Below are 19553 nucleotides of genomic sequence, written 5' to 3'. Positions count from 1 at the left end.
CCTGTGCTGACTTTGTTCCCCATGTTTAACGATACGAGGTGATGTCACTTGAAATTGTCACAAACATACGGACACACCGGGTCGGGTTCAGTTTCGCCACTCAAGAGCCTGTGGGCCACTTCAGTTGGAATCGAAATAAATTCCCCGAACAAATTTCCCTTCCCTCCGGCACACAGGGACCGTTTTAGCGTGACTCAACCTTGTTTGTTGCCTGAGTAAAACACGCATCCTATTCATCTCGCACGCGTTGGTCGCTTCTTGGATAACAACCCCTGGCTACACGGGCTACACCTTCTCATCAACTTCCAATGGTGTGGCACGGATAAGAGGGCAAGGCCAAGAGCGAGAAAAGTTCTGTCAAAACTCGCCCGAGACACTACGGACACGACAAATGACAGCCATTCACTATAAACTGAAAGTCATAAACCCGTTTTAAGATAAAAGCCGGAAACCTTTAACCTTTTTCCCGGAACACACAACACAATCAACGCGCACGCAAACTGAGAAACGCGTGTACACATCGTCACTGGCTTAGTGTGCGAGTATATGCGAGGTGCAAGGTTCTCCGAAACGGCACGTGTCAAAGGTAGAGTCACATTTGTACCGTTGCGTGTGCCCCGGGGGCGATTTTGTCGGTTGCGAAGGAAAACCCTTCCCCCATTTTTGCCCAAAGACAAACGAGGTAAAATTAAAGCCACCATTTGGTTCATTTTCTTTCTGGCTTTTCCAAACGCTGCTTTTCGCACCAAGCCGCACGTTGCTTCTGTTGGCTGCCTGCGTATATGTTTGTGAGACTGTGTGTGTGTGAGTGTGTGTTGATGGCTCAGGGGTGGGAAAAGTGATTTCATCTCTGGGCTCGTGAAACCCTGTGATAGCAGTGATTGATGGAAAGAACGTGGAAATCCTTCTTGCTACGTGTTGGAGTGTAGCAAAGATTGACTTAACTTACCGCACAAATAATAATGGAATGTACAAAAGCAAGATATAATGATGTAATAAGTTTTATAATAACATAAAAATGCTTAAGTGTATGCTCAGCACTCATTAAAAGAAGGAAACGGAATGAAATATATTGCCTTTTAATTGATCAAATTAATTAAACGAATTTAATCAAAATTTGTACCGCATAGAAATAAAGAAAATGGCTGAGTAGAAAGAAAAGCAACAATACAAATTAATCAACATTTTCCCGCTATTTTTTCACGTTGTTGTGACACCAACTGTGGTGAATATGATTTTTCTTTCGGCCATGTCACCACGCCAACGCACGGAGGGTTTACTTTCAAAGTCAATTTTTCTCTGCCCGTGATAAGCAACCAATCCCACGGCGCTATGTCTCACGACCCAGGCGGGAGCCTTTCCAGGTCGTCACCGATACAGTTGAATGTTCTTTTTGCAGCGCCAACTTTCGCTTCAATTTCTCCCTTGGACACTTACCTCCCAGGGTTGCCCTTAAACATGCAACATAAAAGAATAATTTTTATGTCATATCCAATTTATTTCCCGTCCAGCAGTTGTGACTTAACTTGTGGGCTATTTTGCCCGCCTGAGGAAGCGCTGAAGGTAGGCTGAAGAATGGACGGGAGTTTTTTTTGTCTGTTTCTGTTGTAGTTGGTTTATTCACTGTTGATTTGTTTTGTGCTGGTGTGTCCAAGGGGCAAATGTTTGGGATTTTCTTTTTTTTGTTTGTTTCATTATTCCCGTCGAGCCAATGGGGGAGAGAGTGCAGGAATGTGAGCTTGACAAATGTTTCACGCGGATAAAACACCCGGAGAAAGGAGAGTATTTGTAGCACCCCTTTGTGTGGTGGCATCCTTTTGGAACAACTGTGCAGCAAGGAACCGAGTGTAGGATAAACTGGGGCTACAGACCAAACAAAACAAAAAAATACCTGAAACGATGCGATAGGGACGTTTGCCAGGACGTTTTTGAAGGGAAATGGAGAAAGATTGTGTCGTGACAACCATCGGCCATGGGGAAGGGAAGCAGAAACGGAGACATAGTGCGAGGGCATCTGGCGAATATGGAGAGCAGGGGCAGTGCTATTCAGGATCAGACATGCGAATAACGAATAAGGGTACGTGCATGCATTCCTCGACAACCACCGAAACATGGTACCGCAACGTCTCTACGCAGCGCCGTCCATTCACAGTCGGTTGGTGTGGTATGCGCTGTAAAGCACCAAGCCGTGTTCTTGGCGGTTGTACTGAACCGCCAGGGGAAGAGTTTCTGGTTGATCTTTTCGCTATGCGCCGTGTGTTGCGCTAACCTCGGCTGGTCACAGTAAACCACCGCTTCTTGGAATGATCTATTGCTGGCCAACATGATACGGCTGAACAACACATTCAGCCAGCAACAGCAGCCGGCACGTGTGAAATTATGTTCAGTGCATTGGAGTGCCCTCTGCTCAGTATGCGACCAGTGGTAAGCCGTACGTTTGGTACGCGAGTGGATTCTCTTTGGTGATGTAGTCAAGCCAGTCGGCTTATGATTTATGACAGTTGGAAGATTGTTTTTTTAATCAAATTATGCTCGCCTAAAACGGAAATGTACCATTTGCCTCTCGCAAAGAATTGTCTTTTTTCATATCTTAATAGCTTTTGGTGTTTAGAAACATTTCAATCCAAGCATTTGAAAGTAAAAACCCATGTCGTTGAAATATATAAAAATCGCAGTGCAGCACAAAATCACGACAAATATCGTGTCATCTTAAGATGGACCAATGTATTATTTTGCAATCAGAATCACTGGTGAAATCACCGGCACTAAGCTGACATCGATACGCCCTCCCTGAGAGCACTTTTCTCGTAGAGCAATTCCATTTTGCATTGCTCCATTTCCTGAAACACTGTCTCAGAGGGTTTTTTTCTTCTATGGAGAGGTTGGCCCTTATCACTAACACTGCTCCAAGACCGAACAATGTGCGGTTTGTGGGGTTTTGATGGAAGTGACTTAGTGCTGCCCTGAGTTGTTTCTCTGGTGTATTTCCAACCGTGTACACAGTGGTGCATGGTGATGCCACCAGACGATGTAGATATTTGCTTCCATCAGGCATAAAGAAATGTGTTGTGAGAAGTTGATGGGTGGAGAGAGAGAGGAGAGAAAAAACTCGGAATACAAGAGAAGTCGAGCGACACTGTCAACGATAGCCCTGGTGAAAATCCCTAACCACCAAAACTAGTGCTGCCAATAACGAAGCCCATATCCGGCCTTACACACACACACACCTCGTATGCATTATGTTTCGTATGTCCAGGGAAACGGAGGCGGTGTGTGAAGATAGAGCACCACTTACGGCATGAAATAAATGGCACATGACAAAAGCGAGCGGCAAAGGAAAGTTGCCAACTTGAAAAGGAGGCTGACAATATGATTCATGTGCTGCTGCTGCTGCTAGGTCCCCCCGGAAGGCACGCAGCTAACTGAAACCCTGTGCATTCATTCAGCCAGTGCCCCGAGTACTGACGAGTGAGCGTTCGCTGTCGTTTGTCATTCGGTTGGCAAATGTGGCGACTAGTTGCGCTTTTCGCTCTCCTCCCCGGCGCAGCGCTAGTGGGCAGGAAGCTGGGAAATAATTGCTCCCACAGTCGGAACAAATTTATTTTCCGGCGCCAGGGGAAGGCACGTGGAAACGGGCAGCCCGGCTGCAAGTGTCACTTCATAAGCATACCCCCTTATTGTATGCGGCTAAGAGCGACCGATCCGTCGGAGGTTTTGTGTGTGTGTCTGCACTGCGTGAATGTGCTGCTGGCTGGGTCGTTCATTTTTTCCCCTAGCCCAAAGAAAGTATCCTTCGTTTCGGAGCTTAAGACGCTTGTTTGAAGTGCAGGAAGTACAGGAATGAGGTGATAGTACTTGCACAGCTCGTTTGAACGGCTTTGTTATGCTCCCGGTGACAAGTTGACAATTCGAGTGAGACGATTTAATGGATGATAGTGAGCGCAAAATAGGAAAATAAGCCGATAAATGATGGGTCGCTCTTTTGTGCGCGAAGTACGTTCAGAATATTAAGTGATGCATACATTTTTAAATGGATGGTTGCATTGTTCAGGCTGCATTACAATTTGAGCGTTTTCTAGGAATAGCAAGTTATTGCAGTTTTTTTGAAGCCTTTTGTAGGTAAAAGATTAGTTAGGTTATCTTCAATGTGAAAAGAATGTGTACAAAATGTGAAATAAGGAGTATTCCAAAAATATTCAATCAATCATGACACTAATCACACATCAAATGCCAGCACAGCCGCTCAGGTTCATTTCATATTTATGCTTATTTGGGGTACCATTCTTTGAGGTGCAGAAAAGTATTCCCAGCGAGTCGCAAACTGATACTTAACGCAAGAAAAACAGCTCTGCAAGTGCGAACAGCTCCACGAGTTGTGTGTAAAGGTGCGATAAGCTTCACCTGAGCGTTTTTTATTTAAAAAATCCCTTTTATGGAATAAAGCAAGAGAGAAGAGAAAGAAAACAAAATTTCTTCTTTTTTCCACTACAATAGTCCAATCGAGCCACCAACAGGCTGGCAACATGCAACAACATACACCTACCATCGAAGAAGCGTTCTTCCTGGTGCTGGTCGCCGGAAACCAGTCCAACAGCAGGGTAAACTTTTACGTTCTACTCCATTACCTAATATGCCCATCGAGATATCGCGTTAATATTGTATTAGGGTGCGGTGCGTTAATATTTCTTCATTTATGTGTTGCCCACGTCTGGAGTGGCGCCATGTACCGGGGTTCCCTACGTTCCAGCACGCTCGAGACAGTATTGTCATATTGCCAGGATGTGGGCGCGGTGTGTTTGGTCGTTTGTTTATCGCTGCTATGTCCTTTTGCGGCACGGCACACGTTGTCTGCTTGTGAAACAAACAGAGCAGACTATTTAAAGTTTCTTTCAAGAAGCGAGATGGCAATCTTGCAAACCCGCAAACGAACGGTACACGGCCGAGGAGATGATTGTTATTTTGAGAAAAATGATTCCCCTGTCGCCGTTTTTGGGTGGTATTTCATTTAAGGGTAATTTGCATAAAATAGGTCATGATAACGGACGCTTGGGTAGTGTTAGGGGCGTTAGCATAGATTTCATCGTTTATAGTGGGGAATTTCATGCTGGAAATGTGGTGTGAAAATGATTTTGTAGGAGATTCCAACACCAATCGAGGACACAATTATTTTTATAAAATTGAAATTTTTCGGTACAAAGTGCCCAATAATTGCGTGTGTGTTTTCCACGGGCAGGTAAAACATCTTAAAATCGAGCTAACTTCTTATTCTTGGAAAAATGTACGACAAAAAAAGGCAAAACAGAGGAAGCACTTTTGCACTTAGTATGATGTACAGTGCGCCGTCTTTCTCACACATCCGGCACCAAAACATCTACATCCCAGCCAACGTAACCTACCGCGATGGTAACGTTGTGTGTTTGGCGTTTTAGGTTTGAAGTTGATGGCGGGACGGTTTTGTTCGGCGTGCCACCTACATCCAAACACATACACCACCCAAGCAAACACAAAAACATTCAAGGAAGTAAAAAAAAACCTCCCACTTTCAGATGTCGTTCAAATGTCAGATAAATGTGCGAACGCCTAGTGTGACAGAGGTGGCATGGGATCGAAAATGAACACACACACACTTACACATACAAAAGTTCAAGAAGTAAAATGACACCCCAAAACGCATGAAAATTCAGCATCCTTGCTGAAGATGGTGGTACACTTGGGAGGAATCCCTCCTGGCAGGAAGTTAGACATAAAGTCCTTAAGGCATTCATTCAACGCACTCACAGGCGTACTTTGTACTGTGCGGATCGTTTGCCTTCTCCAACCGTTTCGGTTTTTTGCATCAAAAAAGGACAAAGGACCAAAAGAAAGCATCCCGAAACGTCATACAGCAAAAGATGAAAATGATTTCAGTTCGCAGCGGGTGGTGGGTTTTTGGTGGGAGAAAAATATGGAAATTTTGCTCAGCAAAAAAACGGGAAAAAATCGAGGGTTAGCTCATACTTTCGCTCGCCTTGCATCGCCCGACAATACTTTGTAAGTTCATTTTCAAGCACTACTTCCCCGAAAGGATAAGACAGTCATTTTGTTAGTCGTACACAGTCGTAAGATGGGTAAAAAACGAGGCAACCAGAAAGGTGACCTCAACTGGACCGAGAGAAGCGGATTGCCTTTCGGGACAATCAGTGTATAAATTGTTCTCGCTGCTGCCATAAAGTGCACACCATTCAGACGACAAGTGGTGGAACGAATGCTTGGTGCCATCGAGTTTGAGCCTTTTTATTTGTTCACTGGGCCACTAGTTGGACAGCTTTCAAAGGAGAAGTTAACTGAGATGCTGACAGAATGCATTGCTCTCGAGAAAACGAATGGCCGCAAGGGTGTAAAAAGTATGTCTTTTCGTAATTGAAGGAAGTAGTAGAGAAAGAGGGAAATATTGCAATAGGTTTGATGGCATACTTTAAGAACGAAAAATGTTTCATCCGAAACGAAAAATATTCAGCGACCAGATAAGTAACACATAGTAGCATAACTACTTATGATGTTTTAAACAATATTCCGAAACCCATGTGAAATAAAACGGTTAAAATCACATTTCACCATTTAGCCTTTGATTTCTGATGGGAACATTTTCCAACTTTCGACCCAATCATTTGTCGCCAATTGAAACCAATTTGCAATGATAATCCGCCGCTCAACAAACATTTACTGAAAAGGCTAACTGGTTGATTGGAATGTTGGCAATGTTTATTGTTTGTAAGCATTCACATGAAAAGAGACTGCAAAATGCCACTAAATGAAACAGTATACCTTTTTTATTGGATGGATTACAAACTTTTTAATAAAACTAAAATATAGACATTTATTATCAAAACGCTTTACAGATAACAAATGATGAACATCCTCTTCTATAGCATGCAGAGACTGAGATACAAACTATGACTATACCATGGAATGTTGTGCTCATGCTTTAAATTCCAACCAATTTGAGTTGAAGCAGGAACTTACTTTGGGTCAAAATACAATTATACGTATAAATTCCCTGAATATTTGAGCTGTGATGAGCTACAAAATATCCTCGATACATAATCAAACAAATGTATAATAGCGGGGTTTCATGTATTGTAAACAAACACGTTTTTTAATCAAATTCAGAAGTAATTTGACTGGGAAAGTTTTGATTCTGGAGAAAATTACATAGATCAAATTTATGCTTAAAAATTTAGGAAAGTTTGTTTTGCTAAAATATTGTATGTTTTTGTACTCATTTGAAACATAACTCTATTTACTGTGTATAAGGATCTTATTTTGTTCAAATGCAAGGAACATCTAAGAGGTCATGTCCAAGAACAATGAGCGTAATTCGTTCAAAATGCTGTACAGATGGTATATAATTCATTGAATCTAATTACCATGTTACAGGAAATAAAAAGACTAAGTTGACAAGAAAACCGAAAGATCGTTACAGATTCCTCAATAACACACACAGTTGCTTACATACTATTAAATGACAGCTCACCAGTCAGTGTTTGCTCTCAATGTTTAAAATCCATGCTGAAGCTTACCTGTAAAGATAGAGAGGAAAATAAAACATCATTTTAATGGAAATAGAACAAGCCACAGCTACAAGTTGTGACAGTTGTAGTCGAGATTAAAAAGAAAAAAAAAACAGCGAAATCATTACAAAGGAATAAAAATAAGGATCGGAATTTGGTTGCCTTTAACTGCTTTTCCGCTGGTTGTTTTTTACGAGCCATGAGACAATGTATTGTAAATCTTCCACACCGTGATGAAATAAAAAAGGTATTCTACCAAACTCACTACCGCGAGGGTTGGGCGGTATGGGATGGAGAAAGAGAGGAGAGGGCAGGGGAAGTATCGCGAGCACGATCGTAAAATGAAATTTTCCTTCCATCGTCGTTTGCCTGAGGTCTTTTTTAGAAGCTGTGTACCCCTGTACCCATTGAACGAGTAATTTCTGTCACCGAGAAAACCCTGAGGAACCTGCACAGCCATGTCCTCGCGGCGGGCATGCTGGTGCAGACGAGAAGAAGTCTGTGTTTCATGCCGTGCCTGTTTTGTATCCTTCTGGCGTAATGCCCGCGCGACCGTTCTCTTGTTGAATGTGCCATTTTCATTTGAGCGTGTATGCTGTTTGTAACGACATTTGCATAAAAAAGCGAATCATTTTTTTCTCTTCTGCCTGTTCAACCTGTGGTGGCTTGCGGTGGCTGTGGAAGCAAAAAAAAAAGATCAGCATTTGCTTTTCTTTCGTCTGCCGCCGTCCAAAGCAGTCATCGCTGTTTGGAATTATTTTTTTATGAGCCTCCCGGGCGGGGTGAGCCTTTCAAGCGAACCGGCTCATGGGAGAACAAGAAAATGGATGATAACGTTCGTCAAAAGCTTTCATTGAAAATGTTTATGGATGATTCCCCTGGCGGTTCAACTCCACCATGTCTACCGAGAGGGCTATAGGCTCATCGGCGGTGAAAAAGAAAATGTTGATGAAACTTCTGCCCACACTCACAGAAATAGACACATATCACAACAATAACATTTCGGTAGACGTCTCGAGCCACGCGAGCAAGCAGTGGCCCGACGGGACAAAACCGAACGAATTATTTTCATTTTAAACAAGTGTGCAGTGTGGCTGTTACATATTGTGCTCCCGAAACATTAAAAACGCATTACCGTCTCAGGGAGCAACGGACCTGTCTCAAGACACCAAAGGAAGGAATACCCTCCCGAAGTACAGCGATGTGTAGAGCAAAATCGCATTATTTCGACAAAGGCATACCTACGAAGGAGATCGAAAGTGTGAGTGAGAGAAATCATCATTTTTATCTTCCATCAGTCTCTTATGTCAGAGTCCCTCTTGGTCGAAACTCATCCAGCACGGCACAGGGAAATGCCTATACGTTTCGAGAAGGGTTCCCGATTGGCGCTAAATACTCCCATCCCCCTCGCCCATCCATATTACATTCGATGTAAAGAGCCTCTCAACGAGGGTTTAAATTAAATTAGAATTACACAAGTACCAGGAACGGGAGCGAGGGTGGGGCTTTCTTGCTGCGGATTGCTTTTTATTCCAGCAAAGAAAAAAAACTTCCACCGAGTTCGGATTTCATTTCTTCAATCCGTACCGCACCAAAAAAAGGGGTGATTACGGAAAAGTGCGGAAGTGTTGAAACTGAAAACTTTCTAAATACGCATCGCACCCCATGCCCGTGCCGTACCAGTTCGTGGAATGGGAGATTATGGAGGAGGAAAACGTCATTAAAAAGTGTTTTGTACGCGTAAGGATAACAAACGAGGAAAGGATTCTCATCAGCCAAGGACACCCAACGAACGCAAGGTCTTTAATCTTCCTGCGCCATTTGGTGCGATGAATTGGGCTAGCGAAATCTACCGGGAGGTACTAAACGAAACGTACTTTTCGATACGAACGATGAATGAAAAACTTTGCCACTCGTTTTCCCTAAAGGATATCGCGGCGCAGGGTTGAGAGAGTGTGAGGGATAGAAGTAAAAGTGTGTGAGTGTGTAAAAACAAGATGATGGGCCTTGGTTTAGGTGCGGAGTAGCGTTGTTTAGTGTATTGGACGCTTCCCTTGGCGAAAACTTTGACAACTGCTGGTGAATATATTTCGCTTGTTCTATGCTCCTGTTGAGAAAAGTTTGTTTCCTTTCTTGTTGTTTTTTTTGGTTGTCGTCAGTTTTGCTTTCCTCGATGGCCAACCCAGAAGCCAACCGAACGAATATCGCGTCGGAGTGTACTTTATTTATGCGAATATGTCAGTAAATATATTTTATTACATCTCATTGACAGCGGTGGCCGGTGGGGAAGCAATGGATGCTGTTGTTATTTACCAGATCTTGCTTGATTCCTTCCGATCATCCGGAACCGTCTCGGTGTTCAATATTCGTATGCGGACAAACAACACCCGAACCATGCTGGCTGGCAGAAGCAACGGTTTAGGGTTGCAAAAAAAGCAACATACATCTTCAACATTTACCAGAAGCACTTGGGAGAGCAAAAAACTTTTGTTGTGTAACTCTCACCCCCTCCCCTTACCCGCGGCCATACTCGGTTGCGGTCGTGGCGGGTCAATCACCCGCAAAGAGGAGAAGGAGAAGGCAAGGAGACGTCGCTCGCTAAAAGTCGTGAAAGGATAGAGGGAAAGTTTTCCGTACCGAGCTGTTATATGGTACGTTTCACCCAGCACAGGGCACATGGTGGCTCGATGTGACATAATGTTCGGCTCGTGACGATCCTCGTGAGACGTCGTCGTCTTTGGCCGTGCTAAGTGTCCTCCGCTACAGGAAAAGAAGAGACGGTATGGACACGATAACACGGTACAAAAAAAATTGATTGGAAAGTATGTGCCCGTCGCTCGACGTATTGATGATATCCCTGTGGGGGTTTGCTTTTCCTTGAGATGCTCTCTTCGGTCCTAAAACATACACACGTCCCCGAAGCAAGCGTCCCCAACTGGTAAACTTTTGCTTAACGATCTAGGGGTTATGTGTGTGTGTATGTTTGTGTGGGTGCTCATTCTGTACAGTATTGCGAAATGGTCCCAAGTTTAACCACCGACTCCACCGAAACCATGAGCACTCGATGAAGGGCACTTCGATTGTCCTTACTCAGCAGGTTCCGGAGGCGGCGGTTTCGAACAAGACACCCCACGGGACAAACAATTTCGGCGGTTAGTCGCTCGCAAACTTTGGTCCATCTTTCGACCGGTTTTCATCACGCCGCTGGTTCTTGCTATCAGCGCAACGAAGTGAGTTTTCCGTGACAACCGGTCTGGCCTGCTGGATGTTTTTTTTGCGTGTGTGAGTTTCATCTTCAATTACGAACAGATAAGCTGAGCAAAACAATAGCACCGACACCTATAGACCGAAGGCAAAATGAAGTTGCACGCTAGAGAGTGAAGCCAAAACGACCGCAACATCGGAAGTGATAAAAAGTTTTAAGGACCTTCGAAGATCGATTTCGGACGCACGCTCAAACTGACGACGGGTTGTTATTCGTCGACCTAGTACTCGCTCGCATCGATGTAACATTGTAATACTTTCTGATTGCCTAGCCTAGACAGCGTCGCTTCAATTGCCACCCAAATGTCCTCTTCCCTGCCCCGTCTTGATCGCATCGCGCTCGTGATGGCCAGTAATAATGGATGTAATAAAACTCCATCATATCTGAATTCCGATTGGAGGTGCGCGAAGCACGAATTCCCATCGACATTCCAGCGGCGTGAACACGCGCACAAAACTCGACGAAACAATTTCATTTCTCGTACGATTTTTGGGGCTGCATTGGCGCGATTCCACTTTCACAACAAATGGAGGTAATTTATTATTTTCTCCGCTTGTATTTGTCGGTATTTGTGTGTGTGTGTGTTTGTATGTGTGTGTGCTTCGAAGTCTTGACCAAAGAGGCACGGTTCGCTCGTTTGAAGATGTTCCCGTGGTTTGATACAAGGAGCTATGTGTTTATGGGATTTTTGTTGTTGTATGTTTTTGTTTGGTTTGGTGTGCCACACACATCTCTCACCCCGTCAAACGTTCGATAGCCAATTCGTGGCGATTTCGCTGTCCTTTTTATTGCACTATTTGGAGGTTTTGTGGGAAACTTTTCCCATTTCACTTTCGTTTTCGAAGGGTGGTGGCACGTTTTTCTTCGCCCTGCTTGCTGTTGATGCAGGAAAGGTTTCATGGGCTCGGTACGGTGAATGAAGTCATCCGACGGAATAGTATTTTATTGCCAAGTAGGTGAAAAAGTTTTCTAACAGCGCGATAGGAATTACAAGCACTTTGTGCCAAATGAGATACATCGGTACCATTTTTAGGTCAAAATCAAGTTGAGCTGTATTGTGATTATCTTTTGTGTTTGCAAGACTGTATGAGGAAATTTTAAAGCAAACATATAAAGTGACCTCGAGTCATATAAGAGAAAAATTTTCCATTTACCTTGAAAAATTTGTAAATTAAATGTGTTGCAATTTAAAAATATTTTCAGACATGAACCTTTGCTAATTACTGAGGCACCTTTGATTTAATAGCAATTAAGGATGTAAACTTTACCTTCTACCACTTGGAAAGCATAAAACATGCTTCAATTTATCTTCTTCTAGTTCTACAAAGAACAATTTGTACAAACATCCGAACAGGCTTTGGAGTAGAAGCAAACGAGCATAATCCTTTGTGCCGGTTGGATGTCTAAAAATGGTCCTCGTGATTGCAACTGTTTTTCGTCGACCCGCTGTCGATTGTTGCCGAGTTCAAACGATCAACTTTCCTAGCAACACCTCCGCCGTAGTGGTACCGGTTGAGCAGCTCTGGTTCTGATTTGCCATTACACGAAGAGCCAGAAAGCAATCAACTTTCTCTTGACGTCTACATCAAAGCGGTGTAACAGAAATTTAATTACTTTTTGTGTTGTTGGGGATGTATCCGTACGTAAAGAAGGGATCGTGCGGAAGCGTTTCTAGCACACTGTAACCGAGGACTCCTTCGATTATTGTAAAGGAGTGTAGTTTAATTTCGTTGTCGGTACCAAAGCACCACGTGTAATCATCTCCTTCTCGGATGGTGCTGAGTTTTACACCATAGATGAATTGGGTCAGAGGATTTGATTGAAATCTGTTCGATTGGCTGTTAATAATATAGCGTCGTAATAACACTAGCCTGTACACCATTACCGATAGCAACAACGGGCCAAGCAGTAATTCTTCCTCTAAAGCTTTTTCTTGCGCTCACTTCGATCGCTCTCGGCAAAAGATTGTCCCTCGGTGGCAACATTTCAACGATGTGCTGTCAAATAAATCAAGATTCAATATTTCACTAGTCAGTGGTGTCGGTGCGGATCATCAATAATCCTAACACAAAACTGCCACCAGTTGGACGAAGTGGCGCTCGACGTGAGCACGACAACCCTGCACCCAGGACGAACAAATTGAACTCAAAATAAATTTCTCACTGAATTATACATGTAATCTTTCAATTCTACTGCTGTTTCGTCGATGTCCTGTTCGCACCATACGCAAGTGAAAATTCCTCCGCCCCATTCGGCAAGCACACACACACTCACACACTCCGACATGACAGCTCCGTGGTACACATGATCGTATAAATTATGTATTTACTAGAGTAATCTCCATTTAAATGACTTCAATCAAATCTATATCCAATGTGAGGTGGGTTGGCGCTTGCGAGCTCCAAGATGCTCTCCATTGAGATTGAACGAATGAACGTCTCCGAGCGGTTTGGCCTGACAAGCTGAAGACATCGTCTAGGTGGAGCGACGGACCCTTTTCCTGCTGGTCTTGGCAATCCAACAGAGTGACGTGCAAGCAATCGAAGAAATTGACAGAAAACATGGCTCCGGGCCATCTGGGCAGCTGGTGCTTCACCGACTCGTTGTCATTTTGTGGCCCGGTTCAAGTTGACACCGCCGCTGGGAATAGTTTCAGCAAACGAAAAGCAAACGAAACGGGATAAGATGTACCGCCGGTGTACAGTACGATGGTTACAAAAGAAAGAACTCTTGTGCTTTATTCGACCAAGAGGTTCTTTTTTTACTACGCTGTGAACTCATTATGGCACAACCCCCCCGATAAGAGTGCTTTGTTTCATTGTGAAAAAGTTTCTTTTTACTCATTGATTTTTGCTAGGATTGAAGTTTTTTATGCTGTATTCTTTGTTAACTCCGAAACAGATACATTAAGCTCGAATCTGAAGCGAAGAGTGAACCAACACCACCCTTACAAACCCTGAAAAAGAATGCCACTCTCGACGAATTAAGTCTTCTGCTTGATTCGCTCGACGTCCGCTTGCGCTTTTAATTCCGCTGCCCGTTCTGCTCCGGCAGCTGTTCAGATGGGTTTGAATTTATCACGGTTTAGTGAGTGTGACTTCTATCTCAAGACAGCAGCGACTATTTTTTGTGCCTCCAGCGTTCAAATGCTGTTACGTTTTTCATCATTATCCGTTTCTATCTGCTTTGGTGTGCTTGCTCTTGACTGGCCAAGGGCCCTTATCGGGGCACGTCAAAGTGAGACAGCGAAGAAATGGGCAGCAAGCTTACTTTTTATCGAGATTGAAGTCCAGATAATGTTTCCAAGGGCTTTTGTTGTAGGAGTGTCACCATTATGGGTGCCTCGTGTGCCATTTCGGTTGGAATGTAATGGACGAAAAGATGGATAAAGCACTTGAATTATTCTTGGGCGATGTTAAGTGCAACAGTTGCAATTTGTTCAAAGAAGTGCCGCTCTGCGTTAAAGCAAGCAAAAGATGTTATGAAATGAAGAAAGACAAAAACACAATCTAGTACATACAACCCGTTGGTGTGTAGTAAAATACAGCCGTTGGGCGAAATGAAAGTTGGTAGAACTTTGCTAACTTTGCCCCGATGTAGCAACAGCCTTCCGGAACGGGAGGATTTTCATTTTATGTCCCAGTGCTATCTTATCTCGTGGACTCTCTATTTCTTCATCATCCTTTCATTCATCGTTCAATTCCGATTCATCCGTTGCCAGCCAGTAATCCAAGAGGCAGTGAAATCGTAAGCGACAGCCTGCTTTTGTCAAAACGTGCTGCTTAAGGGAGTGCGTGTCAAACAGATCGATAGCGAGGGATGTTTTTCTCCTCGTTCCAGAGATTGTCCTGTAACACGGACTCCGACAGACGTTCGTGCGATAGTAAAACAATTCATTTTGGCGTTTTAATTTGACGATAAAAGTAACACAAACCCTGAAATCATCGAAATCCAGCACTGTGAGCGAGTGAAAGTTGGAGACAGAGAGAAAGAAATGGCAAGATGTTTGTGGAATATTTTAGTACGGACCGATCTTATCTGGTGACCCATTTTCCTGCCATCAATGTGGTTCGGTAGAGGGGTTTGCCTGAGGGTCTGTTACTGTTGCGTGATCGAACGAACGGTTGTCCGCTTTTACGTAGTTGTTACGTTCCTCACGAAGATACCGTGATGAGGCTTTTGCAGAGGGAACCCTTTCCAACCAACGACTAACCGAGCGCACACAAATAAAAAAAACAACACTTTCTCCGTAAAATGGTACTGTTTTTGTTGTTTTCGAACGTGTCCTTATGTTGGGAGCGTGGAAAAGAACTCAACGCATCAATGGAAGTAGATTTTCCGGGGTATCTATGGAGGGTTTGGCGAGAGATTGAACTTGGAGTGAGAAAACGTGATTGGAGTAATTTTCTTCCGATTAGCAGTGTGATGAAAACGCTCGTTCCAATCACGTTCCGGTTGGGGGATAACCAATAATTCTGCGTTTTTATCAGCATCGCGAATAATTTCGTCTCACCCTCGTTTTTCGTTAAAAATATCAATGGTGGCAGAAGAAATGGTTTGATATTATTTTACACGTCAAGCATAGTGTTAAATACAGCACTTAAACTTTTCATCTTAGTGTGTCCGAATAAAGGACATTCACTCGTACCACGGAATTTAAAAAGTGAACTCCACTTTATGGATCCAACATCGTTAGCGGAATACCCTTTCCGTGCAATCGTACCGCCAGACTTGTTTTCCATTTATGTTTTAATTAATAAAACCCTGACAGAGGACTTCCTTCTTTGCACCAACGAGAAGAAGAAAAAAAATCATTTTACTTCTAGCAAACTCAGAGCAAGTAAAATTAACTTTTTTTTGGATGCATTTTGTTTCCTACGTTGTGCGTCTCCCTTCTGCTACGGATTGGATCATCTCAGACCATTCGTCACTGCCAGCCATGGGACGGGGTTTTTTGTGCGTTTGGATTCAGCCTCCCTAGCTGCCCGAAGAAGAATTTTTAATTAGTTTCATTTTTTAAATAAAAAGTACTCGTTGAAAACAAAGTGTGTTACGGTGTCTGGAAATGAAACTGGGAGCCGGGCGACAGGCGGGATGAATGAAAAAAAGCTATTAGATTGACATTTGGGAACGAAAGTAAAAGGAATAACGAGTGAAAGGAAAAAATAAACATAATGCGTAGCAATGGTCACCAAGTGTATGGGACCATTTGAGATTAAAGTAGTCACCAGTTCCACGGTAACTGCCAATCATAAGCCAAACTGTCGAAGAAGTAAAGTACCTCTACTTGTTAAAGCACTAAACTCTTGGAACGAGAAACAAGACAAGGCTTGAAGAGAGTGAATGTAAAGGTCGCTGAAACAATCTCACACAAAGAACGTGTAAATACAGCCAAAAGCTGTTGGTCTCGTAAAATGCTTCCCTTTTCAAACTCGCCATTACGAATATGGCAGAAGCGAACAGCAGTGCTCTGTCGAAGTACTGTTGCAATCTACACGTTTCGGTGGGTAACGAGAAAATCCGAGATCAGAATTGAATGAAAGAATACAACAGCAAAAAAGCCATCGAACAGAAACTAGTAAATCCTCTTACCGCTTGGCCCAGGCCTGAGTGGTCGACTGATGAGTGTGCATTTGGGGTTATTTTGCGATGAGAAAAATGCGCTCGTCTGTTGCGGGTGCATATAGATAGTATCTTGCCCGAGGAGCCAACCACACTTGGCTCTGGCCTGGGAAGTTACCAGTAGGGTGACAGGAAGCGTCCCTTCCATGGGCGACGTGGTAAAATAAATGATACAACTCTCCCACGATCCCAGCTTCTCGGTGGATCTGGTTGACGGATGTACTCTCCAAAATGAGGTAATTGAAGAAATGGCTGCTCAGCGCTGAATGTAACACACCGTCGGTGACTATCCCTTTAACTATGCCTGACGGAGGGAAAATTGTATCCAAAGGACAATGAGCAAAACTAGCAACTAGCAAGCGAATAACGGACGCAAGACGCAAAAGCGGCGAACAACATTGCCATCGGGACCGTGGAGTCCGAAATGAATGGACCTTACCCTTTGGCGCGAACTCTGTCCCGGAAGGTAAACCCGGAGTGTTTATGTGTCCGGATATAGTTAGAGAGAAATGACTGGCATTTTTCCAGAGCTTAAAGAAGGATTTGAATTCTTGTGTTATTATTATTGCGCGCTCGGAGTGTAGAAAAGATCGCCCAAAAAGGGGTCAGGAGTGTACGATGGAGAAAAAGGTGCCCGAAAAAAACGGCTTCGCTGATTGCTCCGCCAACCACCCGGCAGCAGCTGTAATTAATCTTTCCACTTGGACTTTTACCTTTTTTTTTTGTTTCTACTTTCTCAAAACCCAGTATAGAATTTTTCCTCGCAAACGAGCATCCGTAGGATAGCTTGCGATGATATAGGAAGATTGAAAATCGCGAATGAAAACGAAACCCGAAAGCTTAAATGAGCAATTAAAATGATACGAATCATTCTTCTTTTCGTAGAGCGAGATGGTGTAAGGCTGAGAATGGAAGAAGGAAAATTTCAGTAACCTGTGCAACGCTTACAAATTACCCGGCTCGGAAGACTATTGATTGCAGCCGGGTGTGTTTGTACTGAGTTACTAAATTAGTTCCCAAGATCTATTGCAAGTTTTGGCAGGTTTTCCTATCCCAACGCTGAAGAACGTAGTTGGTGTAGAATGCATGATAATTGAAAATCGAAAATGATTTGTTAAGCTTCAGCGAGTAATATTTGCCATTACATTGTGTACAAAAAAAAAGAGTCATGTGAACAAATGTTTACCTAGTTTGGATACAGCACAAAAGGTTTAGTTTTTTTTAAACAAGCTCATCTTATGCTACGCTTCAGCAACCCTAATAACAATAAACAAAAACACACACGTAAACGACACAAATTAAACATTTATATTTCGTACCTGCCGTCGGAGAATTGTTGGACACGCATGACATAATAGGCATAAAACACACAATCTAATTCACAGGAACAGCACAACACGCATACAAGTGAAAGGAAGAATAGTGCCCGTTGTGTATACGTGCAAAGTTGTATTGTTTAAATGCTCGATATGGACTCGGACGCATTCATAAACCACTTATTACAGTAAAAGAAAACATAAAATACAATTAAAAAAAAAACTTTGTTTTTGAGAACGAGTTTAATAACCGAAGGTTTTTAATAAAAAAAGGACAAATCAAACCGATCATACGATTGTAAATTGTGAATGAGCAGCACATAACTAATCGTACACCGAGCGCTAACGTAAAACAGGAAGGAGCAAGTTGTGAAAATGGGAAGAATCGATTACATTTAGCACTTACCTTTGCTGGCACCGTCCGGTCCTCTCAGGATCGTGCACTCTTCAATGGTTCCGAACGCGTTAAACAACTGTCTTACATCCTCTTCAGTTTGCTGCTTGCTAAGCATGCCAACGAAAAGCTTTCGATCTAAAGTGTGATGCAATGCAAAAACACCGTAACACAAATGTTTGTTATTGTTTGTAAGTAGTTGTTTTGCAGACCGAATTGATGGTTGTTGTTTGTTTTTGCGTGCATTTCAAGGAATGAGCATGATGATTATGATAGTGGTGGTTGTGGTGGTGGTGGTGGTTGGTTATGTTGGTTTTGTTTGATTTGTTGATGGAGTTAATTATTTTGATCATTTTTGAATTGGTGTTTTCATTCGTCAATTTCCAATTGATGAAGTCGAAATGGGCGAGTTTGTTGATTGATACCACCACACATTTACCACACAACACACGGCAGGTACGGGAATGGTACGATTTTTGTTTTGTATTGGTTTGTTTGTTTTGGTTTTTGCATGAAGAGCGAACAATGGGTTTGACATAAAAAAGAAAAGAGAAAAAGAAGAAAAAAGTAAATTAATAATTTTGCATCATGAACAATTAGCTGACAGTTGTGTGTTGAAGTGTTGGCGTGCTCATGTGTTTTTTATTGTTAGGGCATTTGGAAAGGTGGTTAAATTCAATGATACAAAATAATAAACACATTAAGTAAATAGTTTGGCTCAATAGTTTGCGAATAATGTTGCTGGCAAAATAGTGATAGTAAAATAAAAAAAAGAAAACTTTTCAGAAATAGGATGAAAAAGGCTCAAGGGATAAAGCTGATTTATATTATTTAGTAACGGGAGAATTGTAAGGATATAAAGGTACATAATATAACGTGTAAGTTGATTAGAGTGCCAGCAGTACAACGTTGGAGTAACATGTAATTAACAACAGCATACATTTATCTAAAAATGATGGATTCAAAATGGTGTTATCAAAATAATATTCTTTGAATTAGGCTTTGGGTAATCAAAAAACCAAGGAAATAGATTTTAAAGTGTTAAACAGTTAAATATGTGAAGCTAAATATCAGGCTTCGGATTAGATATTTAATCAGATAATTTTAAAGCTAAAATACTGCCTGATAAATAGTTAAATGTGCTACCATTTTATTGCTTTGGTAAAACGAACAATGATTCACAAGAAAAATGAAACTACACCGTGTGAATGCAAATGAACACAAACATTCACAGAAAAAATAAATAAAAAAAACAGTATAAATTATGAATTATGTGAATTATGAAACTAAACGTTAACATATCCCTCATTTGATTCCAGTAACAAAATGTAGTATATTATCTGATTCTATTTCGTGTCATAGACAATTGTCAAAAATTCAAGTAATTAAATTTTGTTTTATGTTTA

General features: G+C 42.4%; 1 protein-coding gene across 24 annotated transcripts in view; it reads right to left on the bottom strand.

Moving 5' to 3' along the window:
* Positions 1-19553, bottom strand: part of LOC120897318 (CUGBP Elav-like family member 4) — a 324692-nt gene that overhangs the window by 59464 nt on the left and 245675 nt on the right. For 16 of the 24 annotated variants that reach the window (XM_040302102.1, XM_040302094.1, XM_040302095.1 and 13 more), the window contains one exon: positions 18160-18285. The exons of the other annotated variants lie outside the window; for them this stretch is intronic. In XM_040302102.1, coding sequence (XP_040158036.1) covers positions 18160-18285 — 126 coding nt within the window. The remainder of the gene's footprint in view (positions 1-18159; positions 18286-19553) is intronic. 24 annotated transcript variants of the gene reach the window in all.

This window comes from Anopheles arabiensis, chromosome 2 (assembly GCF_016920715.1).
Source record: "Anopheles arabiensis isolate DONGOLA chromosome 2, AaraD3, whole genome shotgun sequence".
NCBI lineage: Eukaryota > Metazoa > Arthropoda > Insecta > Diptera > Culicidae > Anopheles > Anopheles arabiensis.
Note: the sequence above shows the minus strand (reverse complement) of the source record. Positions and strands in the feature narration are given on the sequence as shown.